The sequence below is a fragment of the Ylistrum balloti genome, unplaced genomic scaffold (assembly GCF_031769215.1).
Source record: "Ylistrum balloti isolate Yb309-2 unplaced genomic scaffold, AGI_CSIRO_Ybal_v1 Utg369572, whole genome shotgun sequence".
Taxonomy (NCBI): Eukaryota; Metazoa; Mollusca; class Bivalvia; order Pectinida; family Pectinidae; genus Ylistrum; species Ylistrum balloti.
In genome coordinates, this window is record NW_026781867.1 from 719,739 (window position 1) to 740,762 (window position 21,024).

The following is a 21,024-nucleotide window of genomic DNA, read 5'->3' on the forward strand; positions in this document are numbered from 1 at the left end:
TCGAAAGATTGTTTCTATAACTGTACTGTGGTAAATAAGTCGTATATGCTATGGTCTAGAGACTTGGTGAGACTGGGTACTAGCGCCTGGGGAGCGTATATCCCCTCTGCCGACGTATATATATCTGTTGCCTCCACCAAGTAACATGGAATCCTTCCCCCAATGATAGCAGGAGTTCGGGTTACAGCGAGCTGAGGGAGCCTACATCACTTTGTACACATTAGTCACACGCCAGTTCTAAAAACTTGCTCAACTTTGTTGGAGTTTGGTGCACAATCTGTTAGATGGAAGATTTACAAAACTTTTTTCTAGGATATTGAAGTTGTGTATGGATATTTCTACACGGACAGTGTAATTTTACAGGGGAAACTATGCGATTTATATGTTCTTTATAAATAGATACAAACAACAACACGCCGGTGCCTAAATTGTTGAAGTTGTTGTTGTTGTTGGTGCACACTGTAGTTAACCTGTGTCTGGCAACCTGTGTCTGAGATTGTCAGGGATTTGCGGATTATCTTCAGAAATCTCACCAAGAACAAAAGGATGGGAGACAATTTACCTGATCATATCACACGAGTTAATGCTGTATCATAATCCTATATCGGATATGGTGTTATTATTGTAAAAACAGGATTAACATTCACAGGTAGCTTAAGTAATATATACCAAGTGTACATCTCTATCTGGAATTTTACTGATTTGAGTTCCACCAGTAAAACGGTTGGACTCTCGGACTTACTATTCTTTATACGTGTGGGAACTTTTTCCCCAGGTAAGTGTACTTATTTACAATATATTCGAACTACCAAATAGAACATAAAATTTGATTTATTTTTATTTTGCCTGAATATCAAAAGTTCTTTTTGCTATTAAATCGCTTCTTTAGAGACACAGAAATTAATTAATACGGTGTACTGGCAAACATTTAGCATGCTCATAAAGATAAACTGTTTATTTTTATTTTAATTACTGAATACGAGGTGTTCATTCGGCTATTGAACTCTTTGTTCAGGTCATAGATACTACACAATACACACATGTCATCCCCCGAACCCCCCATCCCTTCCTTTTTTTATTTTTCCGTCGGACCCTTCCAAAACAACTTTGCAATACATCAAGCGTACCTTTGACAACGACCGGTTACAACGTTCACCCGTGCCATGTAAACACATACTAGTCTATATGCCAAATGTTGCACACACGATTCCAAAATACACAACAGCATCCAAAACATCCAAACAACAGGTGACGAAAGTTGGCTTGGTGACAATGTTTGGTGCAGGAGCACTGACGATGTCGTAATTTACTGACTACGTAGCTGTTATTATTTTTGTATCGATAAATTATTTATACAAGACTAGCTTTCCTATGTAGTTTTAATCACCGCAATTATTACACAATTTTCGTTTCCTGAAATTTTCAAATTGCAAAATTAGCGTCTATCTAAAAATATTTTCGATATTACTTGTTTTAAAACCGTTAATGATGCTAATTTAGAATGTTTATTACTTGAATCATATCAGATTTCCCTTGTGAACATGTGTCGTGACGGTAGAAATTTTCTAAACGACCTAGATAATTAAAAGAAGACCTTCCAACATCTGTGTACGCTATTACTGGAATAGCCTTTACTACAGTTTCGCACTTTCAATATTTTCTGTATCAAAAGCCAGTCTAATAACTAATCATCTGTTTGATATTGTATGTGTCTTTCTCATTTATGTAGCTCCTAGTTATGCCAAGTGAAAATATCAACAGATTAATCGGCATTCCAATCGTTGAAATATTATTGCATTTCAAAGACAGTAATGTTCATCGCAACTTCAAGAACGGCTTATTATAAAGTTCTTAATCAAATACAACAGTTTAAGGGTACATCCATGGTAAAGAGGACTGTCCTTTTTTCAGTTTCCACTCGAATCAATGACCTTCGTACTTACGTGGTGATATCCGCACCGTCTTTAACATGCAAAGTATGATCCGTGCTTAGCCACAACCTTCCATCCATCAATACTATCGTTGTATCGATTACTTTTGAAATGATTATAAATAATTCAACACAGATAAGTCCCGAGCACGAGCTCGGTGCGCGAGTTTCCGTGAATAGTAACATGGTATGACTACTTCTTAATTAACTCAATTCGCTTTTTTTGTAACTTTCAAAGGTGTTTCTGGATTTCTACCTGTTGGACGTACATCAAACCCACCTGTAACAGTTTCACCTGGAAATGATTAGACGCGGATGAAACTAATCAGAATGTGCTTGGGATTCTAGGATTCCGTGTATGTGTTGGATACTACCATTGTCATCCCTAAGTGTTGAGGACACGGTTAGGGCAACATGAGCCTTGTGTTCCTCAGTATTTTACCTATATTTCTGTGTTCACACCTGACAAGTGGAGACCTTGGCCCACCCATCACCATAGCGAGGTGCCGCGTTAATTGTCTTCAAGTGGTAAGTTTTTAAAAATGTCCATAATGGTTGAAATAAATATCATAAAACTTCCAACTTGCGAATGAAATTAAAGCAGTTATATGATTATATATATATATGTTTAGTGCTAATTTGGGGCTGTTCTGGACTGTTCCTTGTTTATTGTGATTTTGTGATCTTTATTGTGTGACATGTGGAGAAGAGTTTTAACAATTGCCTATATATATATGCATATCTGTTTTGGTGTCGTTGGTTGCCGTTGACTTATGCTCTTCGAAGGTGCCTTATGTCTTTCATATAATTTCAAACAAGAAACATCTGTGACAAAAGAATAAAACGTACAATGTTTATCAAACGATAACACATTTTAAACGATTGATAAGTTTTCAAAGGAATATTCGATGACAGCAGGTACACTGTATCTATTTTCTACCAGCACGCATTTCAAACAACATGTTGTACTGTTATAAAATGAAGTATTGACAATAAAAGGGGAAGAAAAAGCCATCACGCTTTTGCAAGAAGATCTGAAGAAAGTTTTGGTCACGGTATATAACTTTCGCGTTATATGCATGTTTAATGGATCAGGATAGTCTGAACTAGAAATATGACTAGCTCTAGAGCATGTATTACAGCCGAACGATGCCACACCATTGCTCATCAGCCAAGGGCCCCCATCTCCTGTAAGTTACGAGAAACACTTGGAGAAAAGGAAACATATTATTCGATGCCCACTTGTTGCTTACAAAAATAGATCGAGTGTTTGTAAATATTTCTGTAAAGAAAGATTTTATGACGCTGATGGTATATATTAAACGAGAAATACGAAACTTTAATTTGGAACGCACGTTTTTCATGCTACAAAAAAGTTGAATGGAATTGTATTTAAACAAGAAACACATTTCCCTGGCTCGATTTAGACTACATTCATATATTTTCCGATTTGTAAAATCTCCTTGTCCGACCATCTGTATTGCATATGTTTATATTTACTTTCTTTAGGCTGCAGTAAAGTAACTAATTCCATTCAATGTTTCTATTGTAATATTTATACACAATCAAAATTAAAACAAACTACAGTCTATATGTGATATAAAGAAGAGGTTTCATTTGTGTTCTGACTAGCCATCATGTCTACCTTACAATATATCTATACGTATATTCGGTCCAATATTTTACCTGTGTATATTAACGCTTATTGGCAAGCCCTACACAAATATTGATGTCGTATATATTGTTTTTCTGCAGAAAACAAAAACGTTTAAAGAAGATGATAGCGTTCTATAGCTGAGCTTGGAAATCGTAATTCCAATAAAAGCGGTCGGGCATTACCTACATACTAGATATATAATTCCGGATACTTATAGTCTCAAATAAAAGAATATACAATATCTCGAATAAAAGAATAAAACACACCTCGAATTAATGAGTGTAAAATATCACGAATAAAACCATATAAACCATCTCGAATTAAAGACTTAATTAATATAAAATATCTCGATTAAAGAATAAAATATCACCTGGAATAAAAGAGTATCAAATATCTCGAATGAAAGACTTAATTAATATAAAATATCTCGATTAAAGAATAAAATATCACCTGGAATAAAAGAGTATCAAATATCTCGAATAGAAGTCCCATTAAAGGAAATTCCTGTTATCTTGACTGTAATGTTGATTAACATATGCCATATCTGGAATCACCAATGTAGCACAGGTACGTGTTTGTTGATGTTATTGATTAATTGCCAAGTAGTTTTGTTAAAATGCATTAACTAACTTTTCCCTGTTCCTGTCGAGTGTATTGTTAAAAAGACAGCTATCATAAAGTTTATTTTATCTGTTTGAACAACAGTGCATGTGCATTACCTGCACAAATACAGAAATAACCACAGGGAAACATCAACATCATCCCTTGATATTTTTGTTGGATGATGATGCTGATGAGGTGAATTAGACCTGAACAGTTTGGCATGTTCCACACTCTAAAAGTGCCTGTGCTATCTTGAGTATTTAACGGTAGTATGGTCCAACCTTACGCCATCAACACATGTTTCCCACAGAATGTTTTCATGTTCAATTTAAGTGGATTTGAATACTTAAATTTTTCAATTAGAAAAAAAGATAAGTGATAGGTATGGATTTTGCTTACTTAGATTGCAAGTTTAAATATTGTGGCAAGTGCTCTTTCGTCGAATGAGACCGTTGAAAGATGTTGTAATTGACATGTATGTTTTTGTATGTGTAATTATGTTTTGAATTGTCTTGTTTCTTGTTAGTCTACAAATATAAGACAAACTCTAGCCGACGGTATGGATTCTTTTATGTTTTTCTATGTGTTACTTCGATATTTCGATCATCGCTCCCTGCTAAATGCTGAGAGATCATATCATGCGATGTACACTCACGAACATATTAAATTTAAAGAGGACCAGGTGTCATTATATACACACATACAAGTATATACATGTATATATAAATGATGATTCATGTGTGTTTTAACTAGGTAACTAGTAGTCGAGTGTCATTAATTTAGACCACTCATCACATTGGCTTTTTTTCTCTTCATAAAATTTCGCTAACAGAGCACTCGCCTCACTTATACAAGTAAGACGGTTTCATAATACGTCAATGTGTTCCTAGTTATATAAGACTTAAGTGACCTAATTGTAGTTATACAATACGTATACATGACAGAATATCGATTACACTTATCATGGTTATGATAAACTTGATGTTAACGATAAGCTGATTAATCATATTCCAACTATCTACATGCTAGATATATGTATTTTCCTTCGGAATCATAAACTGAGAAAATTAAACAAATAAAAAATAAATTGTGATCATTATTACAAATTCTCCTCACCTCAACCCAAAATGTTTCTGTGTAATAATTCATATTTCCAAATTTATTTTCTTTTCACCAGTAGAAACTATTTAGAAAACTGCTTGGTGTAAGTCTTTCATATTTCGCTCTGATGTTGATAATGATTCAGAATACACAGAATGTCCGGTCGACAATGTCAGCAAAGTAGACTTTATAAAGTGTTGTAATCAAGACATATTTATTATTCACCTACTCTGTCCTTTATAAACAGGTACGTTTTACACTAATGTATACATGCTCTTTATAGACAAGTGTTTGCTACAACATATATATATACTTTAATCACACTCAATGTACACTTATTGCCTTCATTCGGACAGAGATTCGTTACAAGTATGTTAACGCTAATTATAGTACATAGTTTCTCCTTTAAAGACAGGGGCTTGTTACATGTACACTGTATGTAGACACTAGCTGAAATTTATATTATATTCTGTACGTTATAGACAGGAATTTACATATATAAATAAATAACATTGTTTTACATGTCTTAGTCGCAATATAAGAAGGTAGTCATCATGTTATTAAAATTAATGCCACGTTAATTACTTTTTGAAACCAATATGTATATCTAGCTGTGATAATGTCCACTTTGTAAAGCCTGTTTTATATAAATCCTTCGACCTGCCAAGTTTTACAAGGTTGCTATGAAACACATATGGTAGTGCATACTAATACCAGATATCCTTTAAAACCATGATTAAAACACGAATAGTTTTGAAATGGTATATATAATGGTAAGTAGCATCCCTGATGCAAGTTTTTTGTGTTAATCTGTTTTCGTAAAAAATTTTCAAATATTTGCAACCTCTATTTTTTATGAGGAACTGAAAAAGGGAGTGTTTCTCAGCAGAGAGATCTCTTTCGGTTATGAAAAGGAGGTTGGAAATTCTAGACATAGCAGCACCGTAGGAATTTACCGGATCATCAAATAGAAGAATTTGTGTTAAATCCTTACAGAAAAACGCCTGATTAGTGTAAACTAGAAAAAAAAACTAGATTTACATCAGCACTCTCCCTAGGGGGGCAGCGAAAACTTCCTTTCTAAAATCTTTTAGAGATCCTTGCAAAAGTCATTAAAACAATTGTGTATTTTTTTCTAGTGAATTTATTAATGTAATTGTTTTGAATTTCGGTTGGTTTATTTCAGACCTTGAAAAGGAATGCCCGAATAGATGATGCAGTTTGTCAACGGAAAAACAGTTGTCGGATGGTAAGTTAAAGGAGTTTGATTCCCGCTTATATGTGTCTTTTTATGTTACAAAAATACTGGCGTATTGTTCTCTTGTATTCAGTACAAAGTAAATATCTAAAGCTAAAACGGAATGGTAGAACAGATATTAAGAAAGTTCCGTTTTCGAAGGTAAAAACGAACCACAAAAATGCTTCCTTGCTTTTTATGGAGATTCTACAAAACCACATAAGTGAATAACATCTTTCAATATAGATTTATTATCAGATACATTATACTCAAATAGTGAAGTACATCATACAACTGTACTTCAAGTCCTTCAAGAACGCGTCAGTGACTAAATTGCTGAAATGTAGGAGAAGATCGAGAGAATAAATGTACAAAATCACATGGAGCGGTGCAGGAGTCTCAAGATATATGAATTTAAATACTGGATAATAACATGTAGCACATTATTACATTCTGAACAGTGTATATTATGAACAGTGTATATTGGAATGAATTAAAATCTAGCATGCTGATTACAGGGACTGAAGCCAAAAGCAATGTGTACCACCTGTAATAACAAATATTTTACAAAAGGCACACAAGTGAATATTAAAATGAGGCATCACATAGCATAGGTCGATACTAACATATATGTATTATGCTTGCTATTTTTTGCTTTTCGACAATCCCTTGTCGTTCGTTTTTAGAATAAACCGATTTTATGATAGATAAATTACCCAACTACAATTTGTATGACTAGCCATCAATAATTCAATAAAAGTATAGCCATCAGCTGTAAGGATTATATATATATTTTGTCATCAAGTTTCACTGAGTACAAAATCTTTAGATCGGAGTATGCTGTACATGTCCACATTGTTTATACACAACAGAAAGATCTCAAGACATGTGATAAATTAAGGTCAACGATAGACAATGATCTAATTTTGATAATTTCTCGTATTGGTTTTTGTTCGGAATGTTTCAGTGTTGGGACCTGTGTCCATATCTGTTCAGGAGTTATGACGTGTGGGGGCCTCTATGTGACAACCAAGTCAGATGTGTAAGTATAACATGGTACAAGGATGCTAAGAGTGTTGGTATCATATGTTTCACCTGGGTCAGACATGTAAATATAATAGGGTACACACACAAGGATGCTTACCGTGTTAGTATCATGCACTACAAGTAGGTCAGATATGAATATGTTTCGTCATAAATAGGTCAGATGTAAATATGAATTGTCACAACTAGTTGAGATACGCTTAATATGGTACAAATTCGTCGTGTTAATGTCTTAGTAGAATATGTTACAACTAGGTCTGATGAAAGTATAACTGTTCATACAAGGATGTGTTAGTAGAATATGTTACAACTAGGTCAGAGGAAAGTAAAACTGTTCATACAAGGATGTGTTAGTAGAATATGTTACAACTAGGTCAGAGGAAAGTATAACTGTTCATACAAGGATGTGTTAGTAGAATATGTTACAACTAGGTCAGAGGAAAGTATAACTGTTCATACAAGGATGTGTTAGTAGAATATGTTACAACTAGGTCAGAGGAAAGTATAACTGTTCATACAAGGATAGGTTTGTTCAGGGTGGTGGAAAGATTTTCAGAATTGAGTTAGTTTATTCAATTATGCTTACAAAATAACCTATGCATTTGCGTTAAAACACATTTATTTGTCCACTGATCATTTTCATATTATTACCTTTCACTGTTAATCTTTTGATGGAAACAATGCCATGTCGTTGTGATTCATATTCAATGTTAACTCTAACATTTTTTTCTTTTGTAGTACAAAGGATGCAAAACGGCATGCGCATTCAAGCATAAAGTTCCGACAGGTAAGGCTCCCAATTGCACTGGTTTCCCTCGAGGTACATCCACACCTGCCTTCCCAAAACCTATTTATTTTCAACTCGTTTATATATGTAGACCCATAAGAAAACGATTTTATCAAAATTCATAAACATTATACGTTCTTGGGATACCTTGAAGCTTAGAAGCCATATTCTGTTTATTTAAAGAAGACAGAACGGGTTATGTTTTCAGGATGGGTTTCTATGCTCTTCAAACAAATAAACACTTCTGAGTTTAAAACTTCTGGGGTTATGTAGTTTATACAGAAGAAGAAACTCCCACACATGTTGATACGACACTTCGCACACGCATGCATGTGTATCGTTGCCAATATTAAGTGTTGATTAGATGGAGAAGGTGTGCCATGTTGTCATACTATCTCTTACTCTATCTCCAACCCACGGAACACTTAATAAAAATTATCTATCTGTACTATCACCGAGTCAGACGGCAAATAATCACTTCCCACTCCAAATCATTACATCAGACGCAACGGTAACAAGACGATGATTTTTCATGATCATGAGAATCAAAAGGCTGTCTCACAAAGTTATATCAAACAAATATGAATAAACACTCTGTTATGAACCAAGATGTTCATAATGTTTTAATAAAAGAGGCTTTCTTCCATCATAGCCTCACCCAAGCCTACATTACATACTATGTCCACAGTTCGTTAATATATGTGAAATATTAATCATAAACTCATATCACCTGACATTTTGTTTATATCTTTGGTATTCTTTGTCCACCAATATTGATTTTACGATGCACGATATGGGATTGCATATTGTCTTGCTTTAACTTACATGTCAGTATTACCTTCCGTTTTCTTAGAAGATTACTGCCAAAACAGTCTTGCTTACACATGAAAAATTCAGCTTTGTTGTAAATACTACTCTCGGTTGACATTTTTTTATTAAGTAGGTTTACAGGACGAACGTCTTCAATGAAGAAACCCATTATCTCCCCGAACTTCTTTGTCAATATTTTCAAAATTTAATTTTAATGCCTCTTGTGTTGTCAATTTATGTCTGTTAACTTAAGACAATATTGCATACTGTTTCCTTGATGTTTCGTATTCGTTGTTTTATTGTAGGTATAAGAAATAACTGAACTAAAGCAAAAGCTTATGCAGATTTAACTTAACATCATCAAAGAAAACTTAGTGACGTATATCGATTTTCTCCGCGCACCTGCTCGCTTTAATCGAGTTCAGCATTAGCAAAAAATATGCGTACGTAGAAAAAACTTCATTTCAAGTAACATTTCAGGTGATTTACACCGAATAAAAATGGTATGAAATAATTATGATAAGTTCTTTTATCTATATTTTTGTGTAAAGGTCTTCTGAAACTTGTATTTGATGTACATTTCCATCTGCAGTGATTTAGGAAATGGGCTAGATTAAACGAAACCTTTATCCACGTATCTAGTAATATCTTGTGAAACGAGAGCAGCTGTAATTGAAACTTCATCAACACATCGCGGCTGTTTTAGTGACACTGCTTACCATTAAATATTATTTAAAATTTATTCATACCCAGTAATGTACCGTTCTGTGCTTATCGGAAGAAATATTTACATATAGCGATAAAATCTTTAAAAATCATATCCCTATAATACTTGTATGTATACGCTACAACTTCAATATCATGATCGGTTTGGTAATGTGTTTTTCTTTTCAATTACACTTGCTGTTGCTACTGACTATATTTAAAACTGACATACCCTTAATGATGAACAAAACAAAGTGAATACCAACTTTTCAAGACATTGTTATTTGACTTTACATGAAAATATGTTATGTATGAAGCAATGACACTGGAATACAATCTATATAATCAGTGCGATAGTAGTGTTGTATTAGATAACAAGATAATAGCTTGTATATTCTGAAAATGAATTTTGACACCACAGAAATGGTTGTCATAACAAGGACAAACGTTTTCAAAATGTATTATGATTTCAGAAATTAATCATTATGTAAGCAGTGAATATCCTGAAAATCTTGCTTAACTTTTGACTTTTCCACAGTTCCGAAGAATCAGACCATAACTTGGGATTTTCCTGAGAAGCCCTTTCTTGAAGTGTACAGAGACACACAGAGGTGTCAGGTGTTCTGGTCCCGTCCTGTACCATCTGTTCCAATCACGGGAAAGGCGCCGTTTGTGTACATCCTTATGGCACGTGACTCAACTATAAAAGACGGCCATTGGAGACAAGTCAGTCAGGTAAATAACTTCAGTTCTACAACTGTTTATTTTGCTGAAACGTTAACAATACAATTTAGTATTGGTTTTTCATTATGCTTTTCTATATATAGGTGGTTAACATAATTTTGTTTTCAATAAGTGGATGCTATATGGGAAAGCAGACAAGACTGGCCTTTCATTTGTTTGTCATCCATTCATCCATCCATCCATCCATCCATCCAAACAAACAATCCAACACCTGGTTAAGGAGAATCAGTTATAGTACACTGAATTAAATTATGTATATCATACATGCAATGCAACAAAATATTTAATGTCTTATCAGAAAATTAAAACTTTTTTCCCGATTTGAATTGTTATAAGAAAGGATATTGCGTGTGATCAACTTTTTGTTGATACAGTACCCTTGCCTGATGTTTTTAGTACAATACCACTTCAATGAAACATTAAATTCAATGTGATCACAAGCTATCTGAAGAGGTTGAAATGCATGTATGGTTTAACCTACTCTAGTCTGTTCTATACTGAATTCATCACCCCCAATCTTTAAATGGGAATCACTTAAATGAATACGAAGCCCTTCATAAGATGATCTTATTCTATCTGAAAGTCCATCTGATAATAGCGTATTTCCATCTGTTTCAACATAATACTCTCTTTTGCTACCTAAAACTTTTTATGATTAAAACTCGGTTGGGATCTGTACAGATTATTTTTGATTCTAAAATAATATACGATAAGGTTTTTAACCAAATGAACTTGAGCTTTTCGAGATCTCTTCTGTTCCTGTGGTGCTAGATTTAGTTCTCGAGAATGTAACTCTTGACTCTGCCTTGGTCGTCCAATTTCCATCTACTACTCCACTCCTACTGCTAGGAGGGTTGATGAACGCCGAAGTATCCACAGCCATGAATTCTACATCTACAGTAGGGCAAATTTCATCAGATAAACTAGAATTATTGGCTAATCGAGCTTTGGTATCAGCTTCATAAAAGCTACTAGAAATCTTATCTTTGTTGAAATGACCCACATTTAGGCTAACTTTGATGCCAAGATTACCGGTACACAACACTGGCTAGGATTATACGTTTTCCCACCAGTGTTTTGCTGTTTTTTTCTGTTATTTGTTTTACAACACAAGATAAGATTACACGCTTATTTGCATTATAATATAAGTAGTGCTAGACCTTTTTGAAAATGAAGTCACAAATAAAAAGCATATAAAGCCATTACTAGACATTTCTGAAAGTGAAATCACAAAATTCAAATCAAAATTAAAAGTACATTGCTGACAGGGATACGTTTACTTATTTTATTGTTTGGTGGGAAAATGTGCACTTTTAACTTACTGATTGTTGGGTATTGGTCACATGGAGAAAAATAGTGTAATTTAAATTGAAATGTTTTGATATAAAACATCAGTTTTATATTTGTTGAAGAATATACCATATATACCTGCAGACAAGTTAACTCTGTTGTATGTTTGTCGATGGAAATATATCATAACGAAGTTATGTGGTGTCCATTATTACAATTGATATTATACAGGTACGTTTAAGTGATCGCTTTTATAAAACTTCATTCTCCTACATGGATTGGAAATGTTTTATATTTGAAGTGCTAAACAAATTTGTGTAAAGATATGTGTTGAACAATTCAAATCCAATCGTTACAAAGGATATGTAAGTGCCTGTATGTTTCCCGGTGTGACCCCCTATTAGACTAGAGAAATGACTGGTGCAGATGGAAGCTGCTTGGTTTAATTATGTCAAGTGAGTTAGTTTGCCATGGTTTCTATAAAATAGGGCTTCCATTTGGCTTTGTAGTATACTCATTTCATTAAACATGAATTTTTCTTAATCAGCTAAAAAATGAAGTCAAGTTATATCCCATATTGAATAAAACATAAATTCGTTTCAAATCTGCTTGGCATTTACTTCTTGTTACAGTTACTTTTGTTTTTTAGATATTATTACATAAAAAAATACCGCGATGTATATGCGCTAGGCGTATGAGTGGGTAGAAAAACTGAGTGATGACTTCACCATCTGTTGTAGTCAGTCGACATGCTTGTGTGTATGACTTATCCACAGGACTTACGTAACACCATCATGTAAATACAGCCGCCGTTTTTGACAGAGTTTTGAGTGATGTCTACCATCTTCGTTGTATTGATGAATGTGGTATATGTCGAGAGACCGAAATCGCATTCATGATATACTGATATGTATATATATATATATATGTTTGAATGACCATCTACAACTCACGCTTTATTCTACTGTAATAAATCCATATTTGTGAAAATCTAAATCTTGACAACATATTTCAGAAAATTTGTAGCCGTAGTGGTCGTAGAATCTTTTGGAATATTTCCGAATTCGACTCAAATTTTACGAATACCAATGCACAGGTATATGCAGTTTAAGGATGAACCGTAAGAATATGTTATCTTGCTGTACTGTACAAAAGGTCACGTCTACATAAATAACAAGACAAACAGTCTGTATATCAAGGAATGCTATGTTTACTATTGTTGTGCATGGGAAAACCACAAGCTCAAAGGCAGCTGTCAGTGACTGCTCACGAAGTAGACATAGCCATGCAGGTAATGCACCTAGTGTTCCCTGGGTTGCATTCTAATTTTCTACGTCTAATATTGATATAGCCTTGGCCAGAACTACCAAAACACAGGGGAGGTAGTAATCTATGACCACAAACCTGGGACAACACTAGCCTCTGACGCCTGGAATCACTGTGTGTTAGCCCACTGGTGTATAAGTACTTACAATGTGTACTCTAAGCAAATTATTGATACTATTTGTTTATTCTGGTTAATAATGGCACGGTACAACCACAATACATCTTGTTCTAGAGAACATTCGCACAGATCAGATAGGTACACACTTGCTTATTTCTGTTCTTCCTTTTACACAGGTTACACAATCGGTATCCCTATATATAATCAGTTGGGAATTCCCTCTTAGTTGTGCCAAGGGCTCGCTTCTTTAACGATAAAGGTTTAACCAACCCATCACTAGATTGCCAGATGCCCCTCTAAAACACACGCTAGTTTTGAAACACTCGCTCTATAATGGAGGAAAATGAAATACAAGAGACCGTCAAAAGTATCTAATATTCAAAATTATAAATCTGTTTACAAATAAACAAGGTGGCACGTAAGCGCTGTATAAATTTGACATAAAATACCTATCTACTGAAGAGTTTACTACAACACAGAACATTTGGCACCGCCTGTTGATGAGGATGATGATGATGATGATGATGATGATGATGAACACCATGCAGGGGTAATTCCATTGCTTGAGATGCCTCAGCGTGTGGAATTTGTAACTATTTGGTCTAATTAAAATGCGAGACATGTCTATATTCACTGTCTATGGCTATCAGAGAGTTTGCACTGTGCTGTTTAGATATATATATCTTCAGCACGGTTACGTAGGAAATGACATTTTATTCGATAAAATTTTCACTAAGGGCACACAAAATAAAATCGTTTTCTATATCAACTTAAAATTAGATAAGTCAACTTATGAATTAAACTGCATGGAGCAGATCATTTATCCTTTTAAGATTCTTTAGTAATTTTAAGAGCTTGTGTTTAAAAAAGTAAAAATCTAGATGTACTGACCCTTTGAAAATTAGTTAACAACAAAACGTATCTGTATTTAAAGATACTATTTATTTATGTTTTATATCGTTGTTCCTTAGTTCTTTAGTCCTAGTAGTCAAAGACAACACAATTTGGAAACGCCTGCTGTTAATCAGCCTATTCTTTGGCAATCAATCAACAATCAACAGATTTATAGACTCAAAATCGTAATTATGATATTGATATCACAAACTTGATTTTTTGGGTTTTTTTTGTTTTGTTATTTTGGTGTTATATGTAAGTATTTACCGAAGAATGAAAACGAGCGAACAGAAATGCGTCTATGAAGTCATGCATCCAGACGTGTGTGTAAGGATTTCTTATCGGTGTTCATCAGGTAAAAATTGCTCCCGGCTGAAATTTGTAATTAACAACAAAAAAAAATCCATTATTTTGTCTCTACCAATTTATATCACCTCGATTAATCCCATAAGATGTGAGGCAGAATAATGAAGTACGGGTATTGATTGCTTTACACCTGACCGTGATACCGCTTTCATTAGGACAAGCATACACAAAGATGCACGTTAAGACACTGTGCAATACGTACTTTATATGAAACACAACATTATTTTCGTCAAAGCTAGGTCTGTGTTCAGAGACTTTCTAAGTCTAAGGAGTTTACTTTCCATTTTGGTCACGCTCCATTAACTTATGAACCGAACTGGTGGTCTTATACCTTATTGATGTTTTGTGAGACGTAAAATGCTACAACTAAACAGATCATCAGTTCCTGACTGAAGACACCACATATAAAAAATGTGTTCAAAACATTACATCCATATGAAAAATTAATCATCCCGGTAAATGCATGCATGACCGTATACAGAGTACAGGGGGAGTTGGTAATTACTCGAACACAGAACACACCAGAAACATGCACAGTTCAGTAAGTTTACACCAACCATGGAGAGTTTAACTCGAAATTACACAGAAGAGAACTCTTTAACGTGGACTGTGCAGAAAAGCTTAGTTCGGTCTATGTGCACAAAACGTGGTCAACCCATACACTGTCGTCTCATTAGTGTATAAAGTTTTAACTATTTGTACAAAGACACCACCTTGATTAATATGCAGCGTTTTAACATCTGTCTTGCACTTAGGAACCTAGTTTACAGTTGGCGTGGTTGGTAGTTTAGAACATTCCGTGTGTTCCAGTCAGTACAGAAAAAAGTTGCAATCTCTATGCATATGAATCAACATAAAGTAAATTGTTTTATGAATCTATATTTCAAATTTAAATATTTCCCTCGGTACTCATTCTTATAGTATGGATTTCAATTCCAAGCACTTGAACTTTTTCAAAATACTTAAAACAATGTTTGTCGTGAAAGAAATGTGTATTAGCATAGGTAATAGTATATTAATCTTACAAAACCCATTAAACCATACCACAGAAAGTTAATCCGACCCAACATAATCCCAGGCTTGACAGGTTGAACGCGTTCCGATGAATGATGAGAATAGGACAAGGCTATATTTCAAACCTTTAAAATGTATTTGAATATTAACGTTGGAAAAACAGAAAAAAGAAATAATCGTACAATAGAAGATTGAACCAAAATGTTGATATCATGTTTTAGTGTTTCTTAAGATTAACATTTCTTTTACAGACTGCGTCAGAAACTGTTGCTCTAGCTCAGACCGAGCTCCCTTTTTCACCTGAATTCTGGCTCATGGCGGTAAACAAGAACGGGACTAAAGTAGATAACTTTGTTGATGCAGGTTATTCACCTATAGAAGGATGTAAGTTTGTTGTCTATGTAGTTTAAATATATCTCTTCATTCGGTAAAACCATTTACCAGTAACTGGAATAATAGGAGCAGAATTTAATTTTAATTACAGCCGTTATAACTAAATTAACACAAGGACAAAAGGAGGTTTATTTGATAATCTTCTTGATTGTTTTATTATTTACAGCAATGACAGTGAAAGATGTTGACGAAGTTCGGGGGATAGCGTCCACAGGAAAGTTGAATTTGACTGTCAAAATGCTAGAGAGCCATATAGACGGTAAAGTTGAAGCATTAATCGAATGGAACCATCCGACTCACATCCAGTCACATGGGGAACAACAAATAACGTACGCTGTCCACATCTTTCTGCAAGAATGTGGGATCTTTGAGGACAGTCCGCACTGCAACATACCTCCCCAATATTTCGAATATGAAGTGGAATTTCGCTTCTCTGACAAGGTAAAATATTTGTGATATTGAACTTCAATATCGTTTATGACAAAATAATCTCATCGGTAAGCTTTATCATGTAGTATTTTGTTTGCGTGTTCTTTTAAGCTTCAAGCTTTGTCACAATCACATCGAAATACCAGTTGAAGATTAATTTTAAATATTTCTTTGACATTAATGACTTGATACTAACATGACTTTTTGAATGCAAAGTTGTTCAAAAATGAATTGCTAGCACATTTTATCATGTCGTGACTGTTGAAGAATTGTCGTTGATTGGTTGTAGCCGTCGTCGAGTATTGAGGTGATGTACAATGCCCAGTACATGGTAATGGTTGAGTACCAAGACCAGTCAGGAGTGTTCAGTCAGGACAAAGACTTCCTTACGCCCTTCTGTCCTGATGTGGACGAGGAAACTTTTAAGTACTGTCCTCCAGATACGTCGGCCTCTACCAATATCCCTAACGCAGATGATCCGGATTGTCCTCCAGATACGTCGGCCTCTACCAATATCCCTAACGCAGATGATTCGGATGAAGGTTAGTTTTCTTTCCTCCTTCAACAATCATAACGTATTTAATAGATTAACATTTATCTGCTGTGTTATTTTCAAAAACAAAATAAAGAAACAAAAAAAAAAAAAAAACAAAACAAAAACAAAACAAAAAACAAAGAAAGGAAAAACCAAAACATAAACAATTTGTCCTCTGACCGAAAATTTCACAAAAAAAAAAGAAATATAAAATATGTAAAGATTGAATGTACTTCGCTCATTAATATCGATGAAGAACACTTCAAAATTTCAAAATTCTAGTTAGTCAGTGAAATTTAAATTATCGGGAAACAACCTTTACAGTACAAATGATATACAGTTTCGTAATACTCAGAACATTTCCTCAAAATCATTTAACTCAACAGGCGGTATCTGCTTGGCTGTGTAGAATATGTCAAACGACTCTTTGCTGTTACATCATGTTAAAGAGAACAAGATAAAAGATACTAGTCAATAAAGCTACAGAGCTGTGTTGGATTGTAAAGAGGCGTAGCAGATTAGTTTGAACTTTGTAGAACTTATTATGGCGTTTTATGTGATGTGTACACCTCTGTGTAGTAAAAGGTGGTTGTAGATGAAATAATGGGATTGATTATCTAACAAAAACGGCAGGTCTGTATGTAATTAGCGCACATGACAAGCATGGATTCGGCAAACATTTATGTGCTTGGGATCCATGAAATATAGAACTTACCTACCGTATGGTAGGACCGCCCTTTCAAATTAGATTGATGTTTCGTGCTTAACGAAGCATTTCAGTGACAAAGTATGTAGTGAAGACATACAAGAAACAATTGAAGTACTGTTTTTGAGATCGTAGCATTTTGAAATTGCTTAGATCGGTCATTACTACTAGAACATCCAGGTCTGTCTAGATCTTTACATGTACGCACTCTTTTGTGATAAAGATGTGAATCATAGGTGCTTATGTTTTGCACCGTGAGGTTTTTATTTCATTAGCTGAACGTCTCGAGATCAAAAGACAGGGGATTTATTTCAGCACCGCTTTTTATGCTGATAGAGCTTAAAGTATTAGTTCCTGGAGTGCACTTTTGATAGATTAAAAACCGAGTTTAATTTTAAATCGCTTTAGATTTAAAACAAAATCACAAAATAACGAGTAAGTAACAAGTGATTTCAAGTTATGACACCTTGCTCCCGATTTTTCAATTTGATTTCTGGTAACACGCCTGATTTTCATCAAAAGTATAAAATTATTTAAAACTAATTCTCTTATGTAACATAAAATTCGTTATATAAAGATTAAAAATACATATTGTGAAACTTGTTTAATTCGACACTTATCGATATCTAATTCCTGGTTTATTGATAACAGCAAATATAGCTTTGTTATATCCCAAAACTGGTCCCTTACATATACATATCATGTATAAATGTATGTTTTTATGAAGCGTATTTTCATCACCTTTTCAGAAACAGAAAACTTGCTCTGGAACATCCGTTTGGTTCAGATGATGTATAATGAAATTACCAAGAATGTGGAAGCGACTTTCAACTGGACAGTGCCCTTCAACAATTCTAATATATTGTACTATGAAGTTTTCTGGAAAGTACAAGAGACACCTGAGCAAACATACACAGAGGGAGGAAGGCGTAATTTCACAACAACCATCTTCAATACTGCGCTAATCAACCTGGAACTTAAACCACATCTGAACTACGTTATGGTGGTAAGTATACATGGAGCATGTGTGGATGTCTCTCCGTGAATCTGTTTATATGAATAATTTTTCTCCAATAACAAGACTTCTTATTTTTGTATTATTTTAGGGGAAAGTGAAATACTATGATGTCGACCGCTTTATTCAGACTTACACAAGTGAATATCTTTACTTTGATACCAATAACACCGACGCCATGTACAAGGAACCACAACGAGTTACAGATAGTAGAGGTAAATATTGTGTAATCAACATGAACAAAAATAAAACATATGTCTATACATATATATATTGCTATCCAGGACACACCCAAGGACGGCGGTCGTCTGTATATTCATCAATAGAAGTGAGACTGTAAAGGCTACAGGCTGGTATAAAGTGACCACCTGTGTACCCTGGTCACTTGTGTACAATGATCACCTTAAACAATAATTACCTGTATGCAATGCTCACATGGGTACAGTCATCAGTGTTTCCTGTATAGTTGGATTACCTATAGACAATGGTAACAAAGTATTTCAGATATTTCAAAACACGTGCCTTTAAAATCTATATAAATTTGTTTAATCGTATATGCAATTAAAATCTAGGATCACAATGTTCCTCTTTATCCCTGTAATAACTGTGCAATTTATTCCAAGTTAATGTATCTACAGGTAAATATCACCTGCACGATAATGGAGTCTCTGTACGGTATATAAACTCTCAATTTTGTGAGAGAGTTTGTCGCTACAAAGCTGTTTTCATCTGAACAAAATGCCTTTCCATATTGTTGTAGTTTATCGAATTAGATATAGAGTTTACTTCCGTGTATTCATTTTCTAGTCCAATTAGATTCTACTCCACGATTAAGGCTCTCCTCGCAAGTAGCAATCTATAATAACTACCATTATTTCAACATAATGCTGCCTTTGATTTTTTAATAGTTCCTCTGGCAAACCTCCAAATTTGTAAGTTGTAACATTGTAGCATTTAACTCTATGCACAATTGGTGTTCTTCACTCTCTGACAAGGATTTACAATATAATTTCTTGTATATTGAAAGTACACTAAGACTGTGTTTAGTTCACACAGTTAAAACGGGGGCTATGCTTTTTTAATTTTATTTTTAATCAAAGTAGCTTCATTTCATTGTATTTTATCTGTGCTCTTCTTCGAGTATCTAATTGATTTTAATTTCACAATCATTTTATCAGATCTCAGCTGGAAGAACCTGAATGATATTGTGGTTGCAGCCACCTGTATAGCAACGGTTGTCATGGTTAGCCTGATAGTCTTATTCATTTACATGAAACGTCAGAGTTTCAAGGACATAATCATATCCAAAACAGCCGTGGCCAAGAGTAACAGTTACAAGTCGAACGTTGGATGTAAGTACATTGTCACGTGATGAAGTACCGCGTAAACTGATTGTAGTTCCATCAAAATGGAAAATGAAACATTTCCAATGCCTAAACTAACTATTCAGATAAAAACGGCAAAGGGTCTTCACAACTATAAAAAAACGCCTTTTCATAGCAATGGAGTTTAACGGTGATTCTGTTTTCTGATTAAAATATTTAATTTGCTTTTACTCAAACAATATTTCTAAAGAGGGAAAAGAAAGGATCATTTCATGATATAAAAGAAAATAAAAAGAGAGAGTTTATTTAAAAATTACTAATTACTGTTTTACTTTTCCAACCATTCAAGTCGGTTAGTGTTATTAATTGAGAGTAAGCAGTGCTTGGAACTTCATGCGTGCGTTAACTAGGTTTCCTAATGAACAAGACATGTTCAAGCTCTTGAACAAAACATGTTAGATTTGTTTGTGTAGGTTGTTGTGTTAGGTTTGTTGTACCAGATAAACTTTTACGTAGTTTCACTTTTGTATGGGAAACAAGTGTAGAGGGATTAAGTATGCCCTATACATCATCACTACCACTGTCAAAAGTGTTTTATACAACACATGCTACTCCTAGACAGCATCTATCTCTGAAGCATCCTCACTCTCCCAGTCTCTGTATCCCAGGGTCACACAGTACACCAGCTGTCCAAATGTTCTATTTAAGTATCTTGTTATCCTGATACACCGTGAAGTAGACATGTACTAGTCCATGGACTGTTACTCCCTGGAATGCTGCCGTTACTAGTTTAGATTTCCCCTTGTTAGAGAAACGCTTGATAAACACGGATATACGAAGAGAGGAATTTACTGTACCGGACACATCTTTATGTTTACAGCTGATTTGACTAATGCCGAACTATAGAACGAAATGTAATAGGAAAATGACATGTCATATTTTTTTCTGATAAACTGAAATGTCTTAATTTAGCGGTATAAAAAGTATTTGTAAGA

The 21,024-nt window shown here is 34.3% G+C and overlaps 1 protein-coding gene across 1 annotated transcript in view; it reads left to right on the plus strand.

Moving 5' to 3' along the window:
* Positions 1-268: 268 nt before the first annotated feature.
* The window catches only part of LOC132565175 (uncharacterized), a 43,054-nt gene continuing 22,298 nt past the window's right edge, over positions 269-21,024 (plus strand). Inside the window, exons 1-12 of the mRNA XM_060229806.1 lie at positions 269-775; positions 2,169-2,458; positions 6,478-6,540; positions 7,496-7,570; positions 8,311-8,359; positions 10,413-10,609; positions 15,878-16,010; positions 16,186-16,460; positions 16,738-16,990; positions 18,439-18,695; positions 18,796-18,919; positions 19,883-20,056. Of these exons, the coding sequence (XP_060085789.1) occupies positions 2,345-2,458; positions 6,478-6,540; positions 7,496-7,570; positions 8,311-8,359; positions 10,413-10,609; positions 15,878-16,010; positions 16,186-16,460; positions 16,738-16,990; positions 18,439-18,695; positions 18,796-18,919; positions 19,883-20,056 (1,714 nt within the window). The 5' untranslated portion in view covers positions 269-775; positions 2,169-2,344. The remainder of the gene's footprint in view (positions 776-2,168; positions 2,459-6,477; positions 6,541-7,495; positions 7,571-8,310; positions 8,360-10,412; positions 10,610-15,877; positions 16,011-16,185; positions 16,461-16,737; positions 16,991-18,438; positions 18,696-18,795; positions 18,920-19,882; positions 20,057-21,024) is intronic.